This window comes from Helicoverpa zea, chromosome 12 (genome assembly GCF_022581195.2).
Source record: "Helicoverpa zea isolate HzStark_Cry1AcR chromosome 12, ilHelZeax1.1, whole genome shotgun sequence".
NCBI lineage: Eukaryota > Metazoa > Arthropoda > Insecta > Lepidoptera > Noctuidae > Helicoverpa > Helicoverpa zea.
The window spans coordinates 12,199,756-12,219,359 of NC_061463.1; the positions used below are offsets into that span (position 1 = coordinate 12,199,756).

The following is a 19,604-nucleotide window of genomic DNA, read 5'->3' on the forward strand; positions in this document are numbered from 1 at the left end:
TTGCTCTTCTGTAAAGTTTTTGTTTGGTGGACGGTGGTTACCCAAATATTTACCTTGCGAAGCGGCGCGGAGTGATCCGCTTTTAGACTTCTGCGGAAACTGTTTGACGCATTTTATATTATATTAATCATATAGCTGGAAGTCAAAACACGTCAGTGTGTGACACAGGGTATGCACAATACCTACATAGCCTTAAACAAGAGGTCGTCATTTTGTAAATCGGTTTATTTCGCAAAAACACCACACTGACTTATCTACATTCTGCTGATGCTAGCGAGGAATAGCCAGACACTAATTACATTATTAGGGTAGGCGCACACCTCGACACCGAGCGCAAACTCCACATTAGGATCGTCTGTCAGGTACAGGCCAGTAGACTTGACCGCTGATATCACCGATTTTGTATTCACGTACGACATGTTTAGAGGGAAGCCAAATATCTGAAAACATACTCAAGTTAGCAGTCTTGTAAGGGTGCGTCCACATCTGGCGAATGCGCCGCGAATGCGCAGCACGCGAGCCGATCGCGAGCTGTCCGCGAGCTGCGCGCGTGCATTTTTGTTCGTGCGCCGCTTCTGCTTGGCCCGCGCGCAGCTCGCGCGCGACCTAAGCGCCGCACGCGAGCGGCGCGCAGGCGGCGCGCGACGTCTGCCATCTTCGATAGTACTGAGCCAATATACGGAACTGTAAGGGCGAGAACTGATTGCGCGCAGATCGCGCGCCGCTCGCGCGCTCTATACGAGCCTTGCGTGAGTTGCGCTAAAGACAAGCACCGAACTATTGCAGTGACTGCACGCGCGCAGCTCGCGGACAGCTCGCGATCGGCTCGCGTGCTGCGCATTCGCGGCGCATTCGCCAGATGTGGACGCACCCTAATATGAAGTTATGAAAAGGCAAGATAGATGATAGGGTTCTAAGGCCTTACCTTAAATGTCACCATTAAATGTTTCAGCTTCTGACTGAAGACTGGCTTGGGGCCAGTAGGAAAGAAGACCCAATACTCCCATTGTAGCAACATGTCGCGTAGCAGTGTACTGCAATACCTAATAATAGAATTTTAATGAAAATGAGAGACGCTAGTATATGAAATCCAGAAAGTAAATAATTTCCCCATTTTAAAACACATATTTCATATTTTTATTCCCGTTAGAAGTCATTGAAATCTACAGTTCATTTTCTCTCATTGTCGAGATTTATCCGTTTGCGTTGTTCTCATTAATATTGACCAGAAAGTTCCTATTACCTGTTCCAAATAGTCTTCATGTGTGATCTCCATTTTTGAACCTTCATCTTAATCTTGTTCTCAAGAGCAACCCTCAACCCCTCCACACTCGGTGGGGGGGAGTATAGTGTACTATCTGTTACCACTGGCTGCTTCATCACGAACACACTTTTGTCAAACACCTGTGTTGTAAAATAGATTTTAAGATTAAGGCATTAAGGTCTTATTTGTATTCAACATTTTATGAAACTTCTGTGTCTTCGCTTATAACTTGGCCGATCTATTTGTATACTTACAGCTTGCCACTCAGAGGACTTTGTGAAATCAAACCCCATATTTTCGCAATCTTGAGACGCTTGGACGTTGACCCATATCTGGAAAAGTAACATTCCATTATTCTGCTCAACTAATAAGTTTTCGCTGAAGAGTTTTTACTCACATTTTCATTATCAAACACATAGTCGACAGTCTTCATGGGACAGCCGACGTCTCTAAGCTCATGGCGTTCCCCACTGCTTGCGTCACACACATACCAAGTGTACCCATCACCTTTGTTCAGAAACCCCCTACTTCTGAACAGCTGATCACTTTCCAGTACGATCCTTCGTGTTGTCAGGTCGTATTTAAATAGCACGAAGCTGCTCTGGCCTCGTGGGAGACCAAGACCTATTGCCACCCAGCATTTAATGCCAAGGTATATGAAGTAGCTCGCTAGGAGTATCGTGTGGTCTAGAGGTGAACCGTGAAGTACTTTAAGAAGTTCCTGTAAAATAAAAAAGCTTCTAGTGTTCATTTGCTTCGGTAGCAAAAATAACTACATGCAATATAGTGAAATATACTAACGAGTCCCAACAATGTCACGGCATGAGTCTCCGTCACTTCATAGCTGGGGATCAAAGACACGTATCGCATACACGCATTCATCATTTTTGACAGATTGTCTCCTTCGCGAGCGCTGTATATCGACTCCTTCTCCTCATGACTCATGCCATCAACATCCAGCTCTCTTTCTCTTCTCTTCCCACTTGATGACGAACTCTTAGAAAACCCAGAAGACTTCGATATAGCCGAGTCTCCTCTCGGATTCTTGGGAATGAAATCCTTCTCTGGCAAAGGTATTGGCTGTAGAAACTGCGTGACGCATTTGTTCCTACCCGCGCTATCTATAAAAGTCAACGAAATATTCCTCATCGGAAATTCGTTTGTGTATTCAGTTACGAAATTGTTCAAATGTTTAATCAAATAATCGTCTTCTATTGAGCTTGGTAGCGGCTGGTTATAAGCGTGCAATCCTCCCAAATGCGATAGGCTGGTCGTTATTTCTAATGTTATGAAAGTGGTGTGTTTTTTCATGAGTTGCGTTATTTCTGGGATTAGCGATGTTGACTCCTTCGTTTGGTGGGTTTCGTAACCAAACAAGAGCGGCGGGGTCGTGATTTTGAATGTGCCCCGGAGCTGGAAACGTGATCGTTACATAAACATCGGTTATGTCAATATTTGAGCTAACACAAATTGTATTTAGTTGGATAATTTGGCAACTCGCGCACGTGCTGCAGTCATCCAGTTGGCATGCTATCTATGTAAATGGGATAAGTAGTTGCTGTTAGATGCAAATACTGAGTTGAGCCAATAAGTCATGGGTGAATCTCTGGACTCAGGAATATCTCATCCAACTTTTCAAGTCATTAATCGTTTGGATTAGAGATCAAAGTTAACAAAATAGTTGAAAAAAATTCGCACCTGTCAAATAGACTTGCTAAATATTCAAATGGATGTATGTCAACATTATTGAGTTGTGTGATTATCGCACTATTCCTACGCCGTAGAATCCGGTGCATGTCAATAAGTCGTGTTGGATCATACGTCAGCGACACGCCCATCGCGCCAGCTGGCGTCATCCGCGAATTCGTTGCCAGGACGTTACTCTCAATTACACTGGATTGAGCATGAATCACGCTTCCTCGCGACACTCTTAACGAGACTACAATCATCCTGTCTTTGATATGACACACCCCTGAGTTTAACCGTTAATAAATCCGTCTGAAAATAGGACCTATCTGCTATCCCAGGTTAAAACCTAAACTCGAAAATTTTTTGCTGCAAAAGCGAGCCCGGCGCATTGCTTTTTTTAAAATACACCTATCTGAGTTTGCTAGCCCGTCCGCTTTTGTGCAATGGCTGTCATTTTGTCCTATTTCACCCTTAGGTTTTTTCTCATTTTTAGCTTCTTACTCAATTTCCGCTAATTACTGTTGGGAATACTTACTGTGCCCAGACTCAACACCGCATACAGTGGTACCTCCAAAGTTCCCAACCATTTGTTATAGTAGCGATAGTGAACGGTCTTGTTAGAATGTTCCTCTTCGGAGAAACCTTCCACTATGTTGGCTTTATATTCGTCATAGATATTGATGTGGACTGATGATAAAGGCTCAAGTCTGAAAGTAATGAGAAACTTTCTGCCGATAATAAATTAATTACGCTATGTATGTCTAAAGGGAATTATAGTGGCGAAAAGACAGAAAGTGTTCTTAATGCAAAATAACATCCCTCATCATGTTACTAACTTGGTATTAATTTTGAGGGTGTGATTCCAAGACGGATGACAGCCGATGGCGGTAACAGTCTGAGCTGACGTGCCTCTGTAGTTCACCCGAACGAAAGGCCTTAGAGATCGCACTTTGAAACCTGCAACAAAAACATACAACGATCCGAATTGAGAACCTCCTCCTTTTTGAGAAGTCGATTAAAGAAAAGCCATTGTCCAGTAAATTAATCCTGAAGAAATTGGAGCATTGAGTCGTACTATTTTGTGACAGATAATAAGTAATTTCCAAAGTCACCTGCAATCATCTCATCATCTTCAGCTATCTCGTCAAGAACCGCAACCGCAGCAGTTCGGTCAAGCAGATTGAAAGCTCTTATTACAGTCACATGAATCTCTTGATCTTTGCCTAAAGACTCTCTCAAAATCTGCTGTTTAGTAGAGTTTGAGGCCGTCGCAAGAACCCCTACGTTAGACTGGTTGGAAAATAAACTTCTGTAATGGAAAAATTAACAAGGATAAGCTCAAATCAGATGGTGGTCAAGAAAAAAGATAGGGGAAAAATGTTCATGGTAACGACCTGAAACTAAAATTAAACTCCTTAACGACATCTTTATGTGTCTTCTGAAGTAGATACTCGTTCAGACTTCGCAACATATTTCTGTTTAACTTTTGAACATACTTCGCTCCAATAAACCTTTGCAACTCGATAGGATCCATCTCCATTTCTGCGTTATTGAGATAGTCCATATCGAACTCCTTTTCGTTCGTCTTTTGAAGACAGTTTAGTTGATCTGTAGTTATTTGACTTGCGTGGAGAGGAACCAGTTTCTTGTCGATACCAGTAAAACCTCCAATATTCCTCAAGTGAAGCAACTTCAGCCGTGTAATCTCTGGATTATTATCTTCCAGAGGAAAGGTGTCGTCATCTTGTACTTCCATTTGGCATAGTTTTGTAATTGTCTCTATCATATTTTCGTCAGTTACATCTTTCTCATATATCTTACTGATAACGTCTAATAATACGTCTAAATTCGGTTTCTCAATACCATGCAACAGTCTTTTAATTCTTTTCCCTAATTCTATTGAAGATTTAACAGCTTGAGATTTATTCTGATCTAGCTTATCGTTCCAACCAACTTTCATGTTTATTTCGTAGTTCGTAAATAACTTTCCTTTGAATAAATTGCTACTTTTAAGTCTGACTTTATTTGCGTGCGCTATTTCCTTCATACTTACTCCACTGCCTACATATTTCAAATTTGATTCAACTATTTCCTCTCGGATTAGACTTTCAGCCACGAATTCAGCATTTTCGTTCGTTTTTCTTATCTCTTGCAAATTAATTTTAAAATCCGAAACCTTTGTACCATTTTCTAGTAAAACAATCCTTATACTTTTATTCTTTGCAAGAATCTGCACTGAGAAACTCTCGGTAAATTCCGCACAAAACATATCATCACTAGAATAATTTTCAGATTCGCATACAAAAACATCGTCCACATACATCAAAAAGTTATAATTAGTTTTCGGAAATCGCTGACCCTGCTGTTCAAAATCTGTAATGATTGATTCGTCTTTTTTCAAATACAATTCCACTTGACTTTTAGTTAAAACAGTATTAACGAACAATTCAACTTCGCTTTTTATTTTGTCTTCATCAAATTGTAATTTTGGCTTAGAAAGTTTTTTATCTGTATTTGTATTTTGCTCGTTCTTAGCTTCTTTATACTCCAAGTACCTAGTCACAAAGTCATATTCAATTTGGTCAAGTGTATCTGTATATTCTGTGTTGAATACATCATTCCATTCTTTCTCGTATTCAGTTTCATCTAAAATAATTTGATTTAACTCCAAATTGTAAGGTGTGTCAATACATTCACGCCTCTCTCTTAACATTTCTACATCTGCCCATAGCGATATTATTTTATGAGTGGCTTCTTTCTTTGCTTTAAGTGATTCTTTATATTTTTCTTTCAGCTTGAGTAACTTTTCTGTGTAATTTCTCAGTGTTTTATCAAACCGTACGTCGTATTTTTTACTGGGACTAACTTTCATTAAATCTATCTTAAGGTTGTCTTTTGTATCTCTACTTACTTTGATGTCTTTAGCGAGATCTTTAAGAACTCTCTGAATATAAATGTATTCATTATAATATTCTACAACTTTGACACAAAGTAGTTTTTCTAATGTGAAGGAATGGTGATGTTTAGGTGTTATATTTTTTATTGTTATGTCTAAAAACTTGATGGAGTCATCTTTATCTCTTTCAGTGTGTTTGGCTACTACGTCATCGAATGCACGGGGATCAACATATTCTACTGCAATCGGAGAGTCGTCAGACACAGCATTCTCCAGTATTCTTGGAAATATGGGGTTCAAGTAAGCAGCTTTGGCTTTACGGGTCCACCTATAACGTATACAAGTGAAATAAATGGTTTCAATATACTTGCAGTTACTTGCAAATATGATAAAGATTCATAAGATACCACCATATACATGTTATCAGGTAATTAGTTTAATTTTATTTTATTTGATGAAAAACTTACCCGTTTTCAGCATCCACAACGAATGTTTTAGGTTTCTGAAATGGAGTGAATTTAGAATTCGTTCGCAAATAACTATTTTGGCGTTCCTTAGAAACATCTACTAAAGACACCACATTGTCGGTCACCGGCACAACGGACGCGGCTATCTCTGAACTTATCAAGTCCATCAAATTAGATGGCTTTTCTTTTTTCTTCCCCTTTTTCTTCTTAAAATGCTTCTTAGGTTCCGTTTTAACATCTATCTGCGTAAAAAAATCATATTCATTCAAATGTTTCGGTGATTGTTTTGAAGAAAACGAAGTCTCAATATCATCAAGTGTCGTGTCTTGTTTTATTTCGTGATACTCTTGGATATCGTTCTCAAGTGAATCATCGGCAGTAAAATTACTCATTTCTATATTTTCATTCATAATGTTATATTTTTTGTAGTATTTACAATCACAATATCACACTCTCGTTTGTTGTTACCGCCATTGGTTGCTCCGGAAACCTAATTTATGGTATTATGTCTATAGTTAGCTATTGTAACTCTTTTTCATTACCTTTCTGTTTAATATTAGGTACTTATATTATTATTATATCACTTTACATTCTAATCTAGTCATATTATATGTAACTTATTTTAAAAAAAAGCTCAATTGTAACAAAAGGTGTCAAGAGGTGTAGGTGTAGTCTGTAAAAAAAAATGTTGTACTTGTATACTTAACTCTTTTCTATGTAACTTTTGTTATGTGAAGGTGTAAACGATTGTTGGCTAACCTGAATAAATAAATTCAGTACATCATGAAATAAAAACCAATTAATGTAGTAGAGTACATAGTTCAATAAACACAACAACTCATATGAATAAAAGTCTCACAGAGCGAAAAGCCGTTAAGTTAGATCTGGTTAGATCCGAATATTTTAATCCGACAGATGGCGAGGCATGACATTAACTGTCAGAAGATTATGTCACTGTCACCGTTTCACAACAAAGACGAAAGTTTTGTGAGTTTATTCAAACGAAAGTTTATTATGTTCAAAACATGGCACGATTTAGTTTAGAAGGCAGCGATGAGTACTGTTTGGCACTCTCCGACCAGCCAAAACGTTTTGACGCCGATAGTCCAGTCACGAATGTATTTTTCGACGACAGTAATGGACAGGTAATGACCATGAATTTCCTTGTTTCTATTACTAATTGGTCGTGATTAGTAGACCGTAATTAACACTTAGATAATCCTATTATAATGTCAACATCTTTGTCAATCTTAAAAATGATTTTAACCGGCTCAAAAGTAATTTAGAAAGACATGTTGTTATGACTAATACTTCACCATTTTTTGTTTTCCAGGTTTTTACAGTTAGATCCGGGGGCGTTACAGGCGTCACGGTCAATGGCATGGACGAATCAAAATCCACTTCATTCCGTATGGAGGACCGAGGACCAATAATATCAATAAAATTCTCACCAGATCTGAAAATACTGGCCATACAAAGAAACCAAGACACTCAGAATGCTACCGTAGAATTCGTGAACTTCAAAGACTTGGCCCCCACTAATGTTGAATACTCACACACATGTAAATGGAAGAATGCAAAGATATTGGGTTTTGTTTGGCCCAAAGTAAATGAGATTACTTTTATAACAGACCATGGTATTGAATTACTACAAGTTTTGCCTGAGAAGAAACAGTTGAAGAGTTTGAAAAACACTTCTTTCAGGTAATACAATTTAAGTCTTTCCCTATTAACTTGTCCCTGTCACGCAATTACAAACAAAATATCCCTATAGTATTAAAAATGTTAAGTCTCCTAAAGCCATTCTATTTATCTTTGGCAGCTGTGCATGGTTCTCGTGGTGCTCTCAAAGCAACATCGTGCTGCTGGCCGGCAACAATGGCTTGCTGCTGCAGCCCTTCTCTCTCAATAACTCCACCATCACCAAGCTGCAGAAGTTAGAGTGTAAGGAATGGAGTTTATTATGTTTTTAGTAATATTGACAATAAAAAATAACTATGTTGATTACTAGTGAAACATTAAACTACATATGTGATTCATTCAGGAGATAATAATAAAAAATAATAGTCACATAAGTCAATCAAATATAAGGCCAAGGTCAGACAGGTGGTCAATCCATGTAAAATACTGGTACTAAGCTGCATCGGGTTAGGGTGCGTCCACATCTGGCGAATGCGCCGCGAATGCGCAGCACGCGAGCCGATCGCGAGCTGCGCGCGTGCATTTTTGTTCGTGCGCCGCTTCTGCTTGGCCCGCGCGCAGCTCGCGCGCGACCTAAGCGCCGCACGCGAGCGGCGCGCAGGCGGCGCGCGACGTCTGCCATCTTCGATAGTACTGAGCCAATATACGGAACTGTAAGGGCGAGAACTGATTGCGCGCAGATCGCGCGCCGCTCGCGCGCTCTATACGAGCCTTGCGTGAGTTGCGCTAAAGACAAGCACCGAACTATTGCAGTGACTGCACGCGCGCAGCTCGCGGACAGCTCGCGATCGGCTCGCGTGCTGCGCATTCGCGGCGCATTCGCCAGATGTGGACGCACCCTTAGAGTAGAATCTGACCCTAACATAGTTTGGAAAAAGCTAGGCTGATGTACTACATTAAACAGAATACTTTTTCCACAGTAATTAAGTCACTACCTAATGATCAAGAACATTGCAATGACCTGCCGTTTTCCTCAGTTTCATAGATTATACCTCTGTTGCATATCACACACACATTCTAGTGGAGGCTACAAGACCAGTAGTGGAGCGCGACGTGTTCATCCTGCGGCTGTGCGAGGCGACCTGGTGCGCCGTGTTCAGGCACGGACACTGTGCCACCGTCTCCGCTCCTGGACCCACTGAGGTAACTCAGTTCTTGAACATTAACAATACTGTTACTTAAACTCAATATTATAGATGGTAAAGTAACTCTGTCTGTCTAATGTTGTTGTTTCACGCTAAGACTATTGCACCAATTTAAATACAATTTTAACAGTTGTCAAAGGACTGTTTAACTTGTCGTAATATCTAACATCAAAATTGTGTAGTTTGAGCATGAGAAAAGACAGGTCATTTTGTATCCGGATGCGCGAATCAGTTCCCTGGGATGCGGGAGGAACCGCAAAATACAGCTTGCATTATTAAATGGGACCTCAACGGTCCACAAAGGGACCAGTATTATTCTCTATATTAATCTGTGTGGTCAAAAAAAGCTCAAAATATCATAGTATTTAAAGACCCTTCATGGTAAAGCAGTACTTGATCGAATAAATAAACGGATATTTTATTAGGTATGGCTGATGCCCATCACGGGCCCTGCCGGTCTCCACAGCACGCACGTGCTCAAGACGGGGCTGGTCGGCAGGTTTGCCGTCAACGTGGTAGACGATCTGATCGTCGTGCATCATCAGGTAAACTATTCTATTGTTTTCAAAATGGTTTCAGTTGATAATCTATGTAAATCACAATTTTAAAATGACTCAAATGCAGAGAGCGAATCAGCCGACAAAAATGGTTGTAGGCACATTCATCCGTAATAGACAGATACGGCAGATATTCACATAAATTCATAGCCATTAAATTGGGGTGGAAAAGGGGGAATTCATTACACATTAGGGGGAATAAATAAAAAAAAAGAAAGATTCGTGGTGGCCTAGGGGGTAAAGGACCAACCTCTCAAGTATGAGGGCGCGGGTTCGATCCCAGGTCAGGCAAGTACCAATGCAACTTTTCTAAGTTTGTATGTACTTTCTAAGTATATCTTAGACACCATGGACTGTGTTTCGGATGGCACGTTAAACTGTAGGTCCCGGCTGTCATTGAACATCCTTGGCAGTCGTTACAGGTAGTCAGAAGCCAGTAAGTCTAACACCAGTCTAACCAAGGGGTATCGGGTTGCCCGGGTAACTGGGTTGAGGAGGTCAGATAGGCAGTCGCTTCTTGTAAAGCACTGGTACTCAGCTGAATCCGGTTAGACTGGAAGCCGACCCCAACATGATTGGGAAAAAGGCTCGGAGGATAGGGGAAATAAATAAAAGACTTTATAAGGGACTACATAATAAAGTATACTAGGGAGAACTTTGGGGTAGTAGAAATGGGTGTACTTAAGGAGAGTATATTGGGAGAATACGCTAGAAAGTACATAAGGTGAACCTAAGGAAGTATATTAGGAAGTTTGAAGGGGACGTACATATAAATTAGAAATGAGTGTGACGTTACAAGTAAATTAGGGTTATTTGTATACCTTAAAGTTTAAGTTTAAAGTGTTTAAGGCTTAAACAATGGATGATCAGTAGCAAAGTGTTATGGCGCGAACAGTAACATTAATTTAACATTGCAGGCCTCCCAATCGTCTCAAATATTCGACATTATGGAGGAGTCGCGGGCTGAGAACAACTGCGTGATACACATACCCGTCGTGCCAGGAGTCAGCATGAAGCCTGCGTTAGTCGGGGACATGCTCTGTCCTATGTGTATCCTTTTGTAAAAATTGTTATTTCAACTAGGAACCGGTTTTGGAACGGTTTTTGTCATGCTTTTTGTCATTTTATTGTATGTTTACCTGCTGAAATCCTATCGTTATCTTTGGGAGATAATTGACCTTGACGCTACACACAGACTCGGACACGTGGGTGGTGTTCCAGCCGGACTACATCATCGACGCGCGCCTCGGCTGTCTGTGGCGCGTGCGCCTCGTGCCCTCCGGACTGGCGCATGAGGTAACATATCCTCACTAACATGACGCACACACAGACTCGGACACGTGGGTGGTGTTCCAGCCGGACTACATCATCGACGCGCGCCTCGGCTGTCTGTGGCGCGTGCGCCTCGTGCCCTCCGGACTGGCGCATGAGGTAACATATCCTCACTAACATGACGCACACACAGACTCGGACACGTGGGTGGTGTTCCAGCCGGACTACATCATCGACGCGCGCCTCGGCTGTCTGTGGCGCGTGCGCCTCGTGCCCTCCGGACTGGCGCATGAGGTAACATATCCTCACTAACATGACGCACACACAGACTCGACATATAGGCATGAATGCCTCTATGTTACTCCCTTGTGTACTAACCTTATGTACTCAGTTTCCTTGAAGGGAGTACGTAGGGGAAAACATAAGGGGTAATACAGGAGCACATAAGAAGAAATAAGTGTGACGTCAAAAGTAAATCAAAATTGTAGGCACACACACATCACAGTGCCAACTGCGGTAGATCCGCCACTGGCGCCTAGTACTCTAAAGGGTGGCGCACTTGGGTACATGACGCTACACATCGACTCGGATATGCGTGGTAATCCAGCCATTTTTGGTCACATTTTTGGTCCATTTCAAATAAATATAAATTCGTGTTACAGCTCCCAAAAGATGAGCTATCGAAGATAGTGGCCGTGCTGCTGCGACGGACAGACGGACGCGACGCCATCTACCGGCTGCTCAACCAGCTCGTGACGCAGGCCGGCTGCTACCTCGCGCAGCTGTCGCACGTCTTCGACGAGATACACGCGCTCTACAGGTATAAAGACTAACTAACTGCGGCAGAAAGACAACTAGGAAATTATCTTCTATCATTAGATCCTACTATATCCAAATATGAGATCAGGCTGTTGGTTGGACGCAGTATCAAATGACTCATGTGTGATGTGTTTTCAGCTCTACCCAGAGCTGAAACTCATCAAACTTTTACTCACTAACCTTGGTGGCGGTCAAGTCAGTAAAAGTTCTTTCGAATAATTTCACAGAAACATAGATTGGTGAGGGTTAATGTAGCCAGTTTAAAAATTGTATTTTTGGTCTTCTCTCAATTTTGCATTATTTTTGGTATTTTCCTAATGTTCGTTCCGTGATTTTCTAGAAAATGGGCGGAGCTCGAGGTAGCCCGTAACACGGCGGGTCAGTCCCCCGCGCCACAGCACACGCAGCAGTTCCGCGTGCTGGTGTCGCAGCCCGACGCCTGCGCGCTGCTGCAGCAGCACGCCGCCGACCAGTTCCTCGTGCAGGTGAGTGTAACACGGCGGGTCAGTCCCCCGCGCTGAAGCACACGCAGCAGTTCCGCGTGCTGGTGTCGCAGCCCGACGCCTGCGCGCTGCTGCAGCAGCACGCCGCCGACCAGTTCCTCGTGCAGGTGAGTGTAACACGGCGGGTCAGTCCCCCGCGCCACAGCACACGCAGCAGTTCTAGAACTAGGACTTACTAAAGCTGTGTTGTATTTTTATGTTGTCATTAATTAGGTGTGACGCTGTATGTAACGTCATCTCATGGTCTTTAAATAAAGAAAACATTCATAGTCTGTCTTCTACATTGTTGAAGGTGTCTACATTGTTGTGTAGAAATAATATATTTTCCCTCTTTTTCAGCCACTTTTGCAGGCTTTCTTGAAGTACTGATGAAATTTCCGTAACGAAGTCTCTTTAGTGCTCTAATGTAATCCCTTATCTAAACTTTCAACTTCCTTATGTACTCCCCTTATATACTTCCTTATGTACTCCCCTTATGTACTTCCTTATGTACTCCCCTTATATACTTCCTTATGTACTCCCCTTATGTACTTCCTTATGTGCTCCCCTTATGTACTTCCTTATGTACTCCCCTTATGTACTTCCCTAATATACTTCCTTATGTACTTCCTTATGTACTCCCCTTATGTACTTCCCTAATATACTTCCTTATGTACTCCCCTTATGTACTTCCCTAATATATTTCCTTATGTACTCCCCTTATGTACTTCCTTATATACTCCTCTTATATATCCCCTTATGTATTCCCCTTATATACTTTATTACATTCATTCTCACCAAGTTATAAACAAGTTTCGCTGTCATTTTGGCAACGTATTTTTTTTCCTTTGTCAATGTTTTTATGGAACTCTTTAACGACTGAATAAATAAAAAAAGGTTGCTGACCGTCTTTTGAACTATTTTTACTGTCCCCCACACAGGTAGTAACAGCATACGTCGCTTCCCTCTGCCGCAACTCGCTAGTCATTCAGCCAGTGACCTCGGAGCTGATGGTGCGTGCACTTGTGACGCGGGGCAGTGCGGCACGGCTACGCGCGGCGCTGCGGCGCGGGGCGCTGGGTGATGCGCGGGCGCTGGCCTGCGCGCTGCTGTCGCTGGGGCACCTAGACCCTGCTGCAGCACAGCTGGCGTTGGATATGTTGTGGCGGTTGAAGGCCTATGAGGTGGGCTGAGATTAGTGTAAGGGATGTTACAGGCTTTTTTTTCATGATGTAAGACTTGATGCATAACAGGAATTGTACACCTAATCGAGAGAAAATTGCATAAATGGCGTGTGTATGGCAGGATATTTTTTTCAAGAATCTTATTTAGAATCCGTACGCTCGTGAAATGTAGTTACGACATGCATGCTTCAGGCGAATTCATCAGATCTCTAGTTTTACTAACGACATGACTATAACGAATGTCGTGTTAAGACACGAATTACAGAAGAGTAGGGAAGATCAAAACATGCTGCGCCAACCTCATGTAAAAAATATTGCACTTGGCAATAAGAAAATAATAACAATATAGTTTTACTGAAAATAAATTATTTTCATACACTAGGAAGTAGTAGAAGTCCTCCTAAGCTGGGAGGAGCCAGTAGGTGCCGCCGGGGCTGCGCGTCAGGCCGGCGCCACCTGGCTGTCCCTCCCGCCGCGCAAGCTGCTGGCGGCGGCGCGGGCGCATGCACAAGCGCACGGCAGGCCTGCCGCCTTCACCGCGATATACCACGCGCTGCAGAACAGGAATGAGCGGACTAGAGGATCGCCACACTTCTTGAAAGGTAATCAGAACTACAAAATATTATGATTTACATAGGTATATTCAAATGTGTCATATGTTTTACTCCCTACTGTCCTTTATTAAGTACCTACTCCCATTAAAAACTGCCTTATGAACTACCCCTATGTATTTCCTTATATACTGCCTTATGCAGGCAATTTATGTTCTCCCCTTATAAACTACCTTATGTTCTGCTCTTAGATATGTATGTACCCTCTTATGTATTTATTTCCTAATATAATCAATCCTTTATATTCTCCACTTATGCACTACCCTACGTACTCCTTCGCATACTCCCCTAATGTTCTTCCTTAAGTAGGTACTCCTTTATTTATTACCCTTGTATTCGCTCTAATCTACTCCCCTTATGCTCCCTGTTGCATCTGAATTTAATGAGAATGAACGAATGTCAGCTATATCGGACGTCCACAACCTTTTTTGTCAGCTGGATCCGCCGTTAGTGATAGCAATTTATAAAATCGGTCCAAACCAGTTTAGTATAGTTTAAAAATGAAAAACACATCATTATCATGGTGTTTACGTCAGTATCGAACTGATAAGTTATCAACACCATTCGATGTCACATTAATGTCATGGGGTTGCTTCAGATAAACTCTGCTTTATGTGCGCGATAAGGTAGATGTTAACAACTGTGTTACTAGAACAATATGAATACTAGCTTTTGTATTCGGCGTGACTCGAATATGCAGGTAGTTGAAACAGCATAAGAAAGTATTGGGCATGTTAATGCTCCTACTCCTACTCCAATAGTCTCGTAAGTTATTGTGAATTATTTTTAGAGGTCTGTCTTCTTCCTCCCTCCCTACGAAAGCGAGTTATTTAAGTGATAATTGATATGGGTGAATATTTAACGAAAGGGCGAACAAAAAACATGAATTGACATTAATGAGAATGTGAATTGGCTGTATGTTTGTAAAGTTTGACATCAAATATTGTGTATAAGTAGGTGGGATTGTGGAGACAGTTACTAATCTAAGCTAAATAATAAAAGGCTATATTGAATGATTGTGTAACACAGAGCTATTGTTTCAGGGGAACAATGCGACAGTTACGTGGAATACTACAAGCAGATTACTTCTGAACCGCCAGAGAAGACAATCGCTCCGGATACTCAATGAGATTAACGATGGAAACTAATGTTAATAACTATAATCTTGTTCACACCTTTGTTAGAACCATTGTTATCATCAAATGGCAACATAACTGACGTGCAAGATTTTCTATGAATAAAAACTACATTATGCGTTTCGCGGTTTTCATGATGCTTGCCACTATAAACAATAATACGTTGCCGAATAATCTCAATATGTTTCCTGCTTTGTTTTATTACTATTTATTTATATGTTTATATTCACTGTAATTTTTAATAGTGTTTAGTTGAATTCCTCGCATTTGTCCAATGGAATAGGTCTAATATATTTAATGGAAATTCATAATTTTAAAATAATATTATTTGTGTTAACTTTTTCATGAAACTATGACAAAGATGGTATCTGCAAGAGTACACTATCTTTCATTGTTTATCATTAAAATTTTATAGGTGTAATAATTTTGACAAAATATTTATAATTATTATAACAATGTTTCTGTAATTAGTGGAAATTATTGTGTAAATTGTAAATACGTGAATGTTTGTAAAAATGTTGATTAGTTACCTAATTAAGTAATGCAATGTATATTTTGTTATGAATATAGACAAATGTTATTTTGAGTAATTTGCTTTATTTATTACTTAATTGATCGAAAGGTCGACCTTGTTAGCACTAATGACTCTTTTATTGTGTACGTCACACAATAAAAAGAAATCGCGTACCTAAAAAGTCTTATAGGCACACAATTTATAACTTCTAATTACTGCCTTTATACTAAACGACAGGACGATAATCAACTTGACCTTCTTGGTTTGGGACAAAAATTATTCCGCGCGTGGCAGCTTTGCGGGCGCTCGCTTTTCCACCACTGCTTATAGTTTATCTACATATACTAATATGTTTTATAAATCTGAAGTTTGTTTGCTTACGCCGGGCTTGCGATACAATTATTTTCCTGAAAGCATGCCTTACCTTTCAAGGAAAACAGTTACCTGAACAAATCAATGAAGTTTTTAGTCAAAGAAAAAGACAAGGAAATGTTTTTCACATGCCTGTCTTAATTCAACTCGTTTATATCTTAGTGATAGTCAAGGCCACCGTTTAAAATATTTCGTGATGTTGTTTATCATAAGTAATGAGGGAGATTAGATATAGAAAATATTATTACAGTTTCACGAAATTAATTTATGGGTAATTTTACAAGTTCATGGTGAATGTGCGTTACTTCATTTGGTGCGAAAAACTTCTTGGATCTGAGGACTTTAAGAAATAGATTACACTCCTGTAATCGCCACAGTTTATCAACACAATTAAATAAATTAAGAATAACTTACCTAGGACCACTGTAATTAACCAACCAACTATTCCTTCTTTACTACACTCATAGTTTGTTTAATTAACTTACAGTGGCTGATCAGATTTAGATGAAATATTTTGTGAAGATATCTATCTCGTCGAGCGACTCGACAATTAATTTTTTGTTTGTTGTTCGTTGGTTGTAAAGTAAAAAGTTAGCCGAACTCAGTAGAAACAAACAACTTTATAAGTAATTTGAACTTTGAAATATGAATTAACATTTTAGTACCTTGTTTAAACTGGGGCCCGATTCTCCTAAGTTAATAATGTCAAAATCGAATAGAAATCGAATCGCGATATGATCGCAATAGCAGTTTTAACCATTTCGGGCATTCTGCTACTAATAAAAGACCAATCGTATTCGATTGACATTTGATTGGTGTGCGATTGGTCTGCTATTTTGGTGATTTTGGTCCATACGGTAGTTTGCTGTACAATCATTTTGCAATCGTAAATCATTTGCAGACAAAATGATTCATTATTGAATGACAGAAAAGGATAAAAACGTTTATTTCAAAGAAAAAATAGCGGAATGCCACATACGCTTCAATCGTAATCGAGTCGGGATCGGATCTCAGTCGAATCGAGTCGAACGTGAATCGTATGACGCTAAATTAGGAGAATCGGGGCCCTGTGCGAGAAGGGTTATTTTACAAAGTTAGCAATTTTCGATCATAAGTCCAACTTTTTTGCGTAGTCGAGTAAAAAACTGGGTGCATGAGATGTAATAACGCAACTCGAACAATAGCATTGACATAGATGTACTGGCATGAGACCATATCCTACTTATATTATAAATGTGAAAGTTTGTGAGAATGTATGGATGTATGTTTGTTATTCAATCACGCAAAAACGGCTGGACCGATTTTATTGGAATTTGGTATGTAGATAGGTGATACCCTGGATTAACACAAAGGCTACTTTTTATGAACATACTACGCGGGCGAAGCCGCTGGCGGAATCTAGTAAAAACATACTTAGGTACTCTGCCGATGCATCGACCGGACGCTCTCTGAATTGATAATTAACAAACAAGAAGACTATTAATAAAAGCAGAATGACTATTATACAGCTATTGTAACTTGAATTTAAATACATCAGTAGGTATGTGTATGTACAATAACAATTGACTACGTAACTCGATGTTATAATAAGTAGTAGGTATAACTCGTCAAATTAATTCTGAATACTTGATACTCAAGATAATATTGTTGATAAGTGCCCAAATTCACAAGTACCTCCATAATTAGTGCAGTAACATACTTATGATTTTAACCTAGTAACTTAAATAAATGGATTATTTATGATTTTAGTAATCCTACTTGGATTATAGTAAGCCCAGAGTATTCAACCAGCTTTTAGAATATTACACAAGTAACAGTAACATACTAATATGGAATAAAAATACAAAAAAACAAATACTATTACTTTGAACTCTGTTTATTTTCACATAAATATTGGGGTACATGTTTCACATGTTTATCACTTCTTGTAAAATGCAGTATAACAATGACAATAACATAAATGCTTATAAAAATATTTAGTTTTCCTTAAAATTACAACTGTACAACAGCACGGATAGATTTGCCTACATGCATCAGGTGGAAAGCCTCATTGATCTCCTTCAGGGGCACGGTGTGGGTGACAAAGGCATCCAGGGGAAGTTTGTTTGCCAAGTACTCATCTACAAGTTTGGGCACACTCTCACGGCTCTTGTAGCCTCCAAACGCTGTTCCCTTCCAGGTGCGACCAGTGACAAGCTGGAATGGGCGAGTGCTGATCTCTTCACCTGCAGCAGCTACACCAATAATGACTGATACACCCCAACCCTTATGGCATGCTTCTAGAGCAGCTCTCATCGTGTTAATGTTACCGATGCATTCAAAAGTGTAATCTAGACCTCCATCAGTCAAGTCAACAAGTACCTGCTGAATAGGTTTGTCATAATCCTTGGGGTTCACAAACTCATTGACTCCAAACTTCTTGGCCACTTCAAATTTGTCAGGGTTGATGTCCACTCCAATGATGCGTTTGGCTCCAGCAGCCTTACATCCCAGCGCAACAGCAAGACCAACTGCTCCCAGACCAAAGATAGCACAGTTTGATCCTGCCTCCACCTTGGCAGTGTTTAGGGCAGCTCCGTAGCCAGTGGGCACTCCACAACCCAGCAGGCAAACTTTGTCTAAAGCTGCTGCATCATTTACTTTGCATAGAGATATTTCTAGAACAACTGTGTATTCACTGAATGTAGAGCATCCCATGAAGTGGTAGAGTTCCTGTCCCTTGCAGCGGAAGCGGCGCGTGCCGTCGGGCATGACGCCCTGGCCTTGTGTGATGCGCACCTTCTGGCAGAGGTTAGTCTTGGGGTTCAGGCAGAACTTACATGTGTTGCACTGCGGCACGTACAGGGGCACGACGTGGTCTCCGGGTTTGACGGAGGTGACGCCCTCGCCGACGCTCTCGACGATGCCGCCGCCCTCGTGCCCCAGCACCACGGGGAACACGCCCTCGGGGTCCTTGCCGGAGAGCGTGTACGCATCCGTGTGGCACACTCCAGTCGCGATGATCTTGACGCGCACTTCGCCGGCTTTAGGCGGGTCCACTTCGATCTCTTCGATCGACAGCGGCTTGCCGGCCTCCCATGCGACGGCAGCTTGACATTTGATAACTTTCCCGGCTGTCGACATGTTCGTGCGCACTGGATCACTGCCACAAAATAAGTGAATCGAACGTGCACGTCTGCGTCAACGAATTAATGTTGTAGCAACGGTGATGATGTAATAAATGTGAACGATAAGAGCCAAACTTCAATAATAATAACCTTGAACTCTGATCATGAATTTTCTATTTTGCTAATGTTGATTTTCTAGAACCGCCACTAAACAATACGCTGAAGTCTCGTCCTAATTTAGTGTTTATCAAATTAATTTGATTACTTTTCTCTCACTTATATTAAAATATAGAAAGAATTATAGACTAGAGAAAAACGGCGAATTATTATTTTCGCATGTTTCTGAACTTTGCCGCTTTTGTCACTGGGACATCCTGTGTACGTCAAA

The 19,604-nt window shown here is 40.8% G+C and overlaps 3 protein-coding genes across 5 annotated transcripts; 1 reads left to right on the top strand and 2 right to left on the bottom strand.

The window, feature by feature from the left end:
- Window positions 1-207: 207 nt before the first annotated feature.
- Window positions 208-6,770, bottom strand: LOC124635008 (coiled-coil and C2 domain-containing protein 2A). Its single transcript, XM_047170741.1, has 11 exons — window positions 6,317-6,770; window positions 4,348-6,177; window positions 4,066-4,262; window positions 3,790-3,910; window positions 3,489-3,660; window positions 2,066-2,677; window positions 1,662-1,985; window positions 1,519-1,596; window positions 1,244-1,404; window positions 926-1,043; window positions 208-440 (listed from the first exon to the last, which is right to left on the bottom strand). Exons 1-11 carry the CDS (start codon window positions 6,724-6,726, stop codon window positions 255-257), a joined length of 4,209 nt encoding a protein of 1,402 aa, XP_047026697.1. The 5' UTR covers window positions 6,727-6,770; the 3' UTR covers window positions 208-254.
- Window positions 6,058-15,813, top strand: LOC124635006 (regulator of MON1-CCZ1 complex). 3 transcript variants are annotated; one of them, XM_047170739.1, is made up of 14 exons: window positions 6,135-6,276; window positions 7,232-7,461; window positions 7,650-8,020; window positions 8,139-8,260; window positions 9,039-9,160; window positions 9,588-9,707; window positions 10,637-10,769; window positions 10,915-11,015; window positions 11,654-11,811; window positions 12,151-12,232; window positions 12,358-12,420; window positions 13,234-13,476; window positions 13,859-14,078; window positions 15,131-15,813. In XM_047170739.1, exons 2-14 carry the CDS (start codon window positions 7,342-7,344, stop codon window positions 15,214-15,216), a joined length of 1,941 nt encoding a protein of 646 aa, XP_047026695.1. In that variant the 5' UTR covers window positions 6,135-6,276; window positions 7,232-7,341; the 3' UTR covers window positions 15,217-15,813. The 3 variants fall into 3 exon arrangements, with proteins under 3 accessions (XP_047026694.1, XP_047026695.1, XP_047026693.1); XM_047170738.1 differs by lacking the exon at window positions 12,358-12,420 and having other exon boundaries at window positions 6,058-6,149; window positions 12,151-12,295; XM_047170737.1 differs by lacking the exon at window positions 12,358-12,420 and having other exon boundaries at window positions 12,151-12,295.
- A 2,156-nt stretch (window positions 15,814-17,969) lies between these two features.
- On the bottom strand, window positions 17,970-19,543 carry LOC124635000 (alcohol dehydrogenase class-3). Its single transcript, XM_047170729.1, has one exon. It carries the CDS (start codon window positions 19,230-19,232, stop codon window positions 18,102-18,104), a length of 1,131 nt encoding a protein of 376 aa, XP_047026685.1. The 5' UTR covers window positions 19,233-19,543; the 3' UTR covers window positions 17,970-18,101.
- Between the last annotated feature and the right edge of the window lie 61 nt (window positions 19,544-19,604).

Coding starts and splice junctions, on each gene's coding strand:
- LOC124635008 (XM_047170741.1), bottom strand. CDS start 6,726: ATGAATGAAAATATAGAAATGAGTAATTTTACTGCCGATGATTCACTT. Junction 3,911..4,065: donor AGATGATGAGATGATTGCAG/GTGACTTTGGAA, acceptor TTTTTGTTGCAG/GTTTCAAAGTGCGATCTCTA. Junction 441..925: donor ATTTAATGGTGACATTTAAG/GTAAGGCCTTAG, acceptor GTATGTTTTCAG/ATATTTGGCTTCCCTCTAAA.
- LOC124635000 (XM_047170729.1), bottom strand. CDS start 19,232: ATGTCGACAGCCGGGAAAGTTATCAAATGTCAAGCTGCCGTCGCATGG.
- LOC124635006 (XM_047170738.1), top strand. CDS start 7,342: ATGGCACGATTTAGTTTAGAAGGCAGCGATGAGTACTGTTTGGCACTC. Junction 10,770..10,914: donor GGACATGCTCTGTCCTATGT/GTATCCTTTTGT, acceptor CGCTACACACAG/ACTCGGACACGTGGGTGGTG. Junction 11,016..11,653: donor CCTCCGGACTGGCGCATGAG/GTAACATATCCT, acceptor TTCGTGTTACAG/CTCCCAAAAGATGAGCTATC.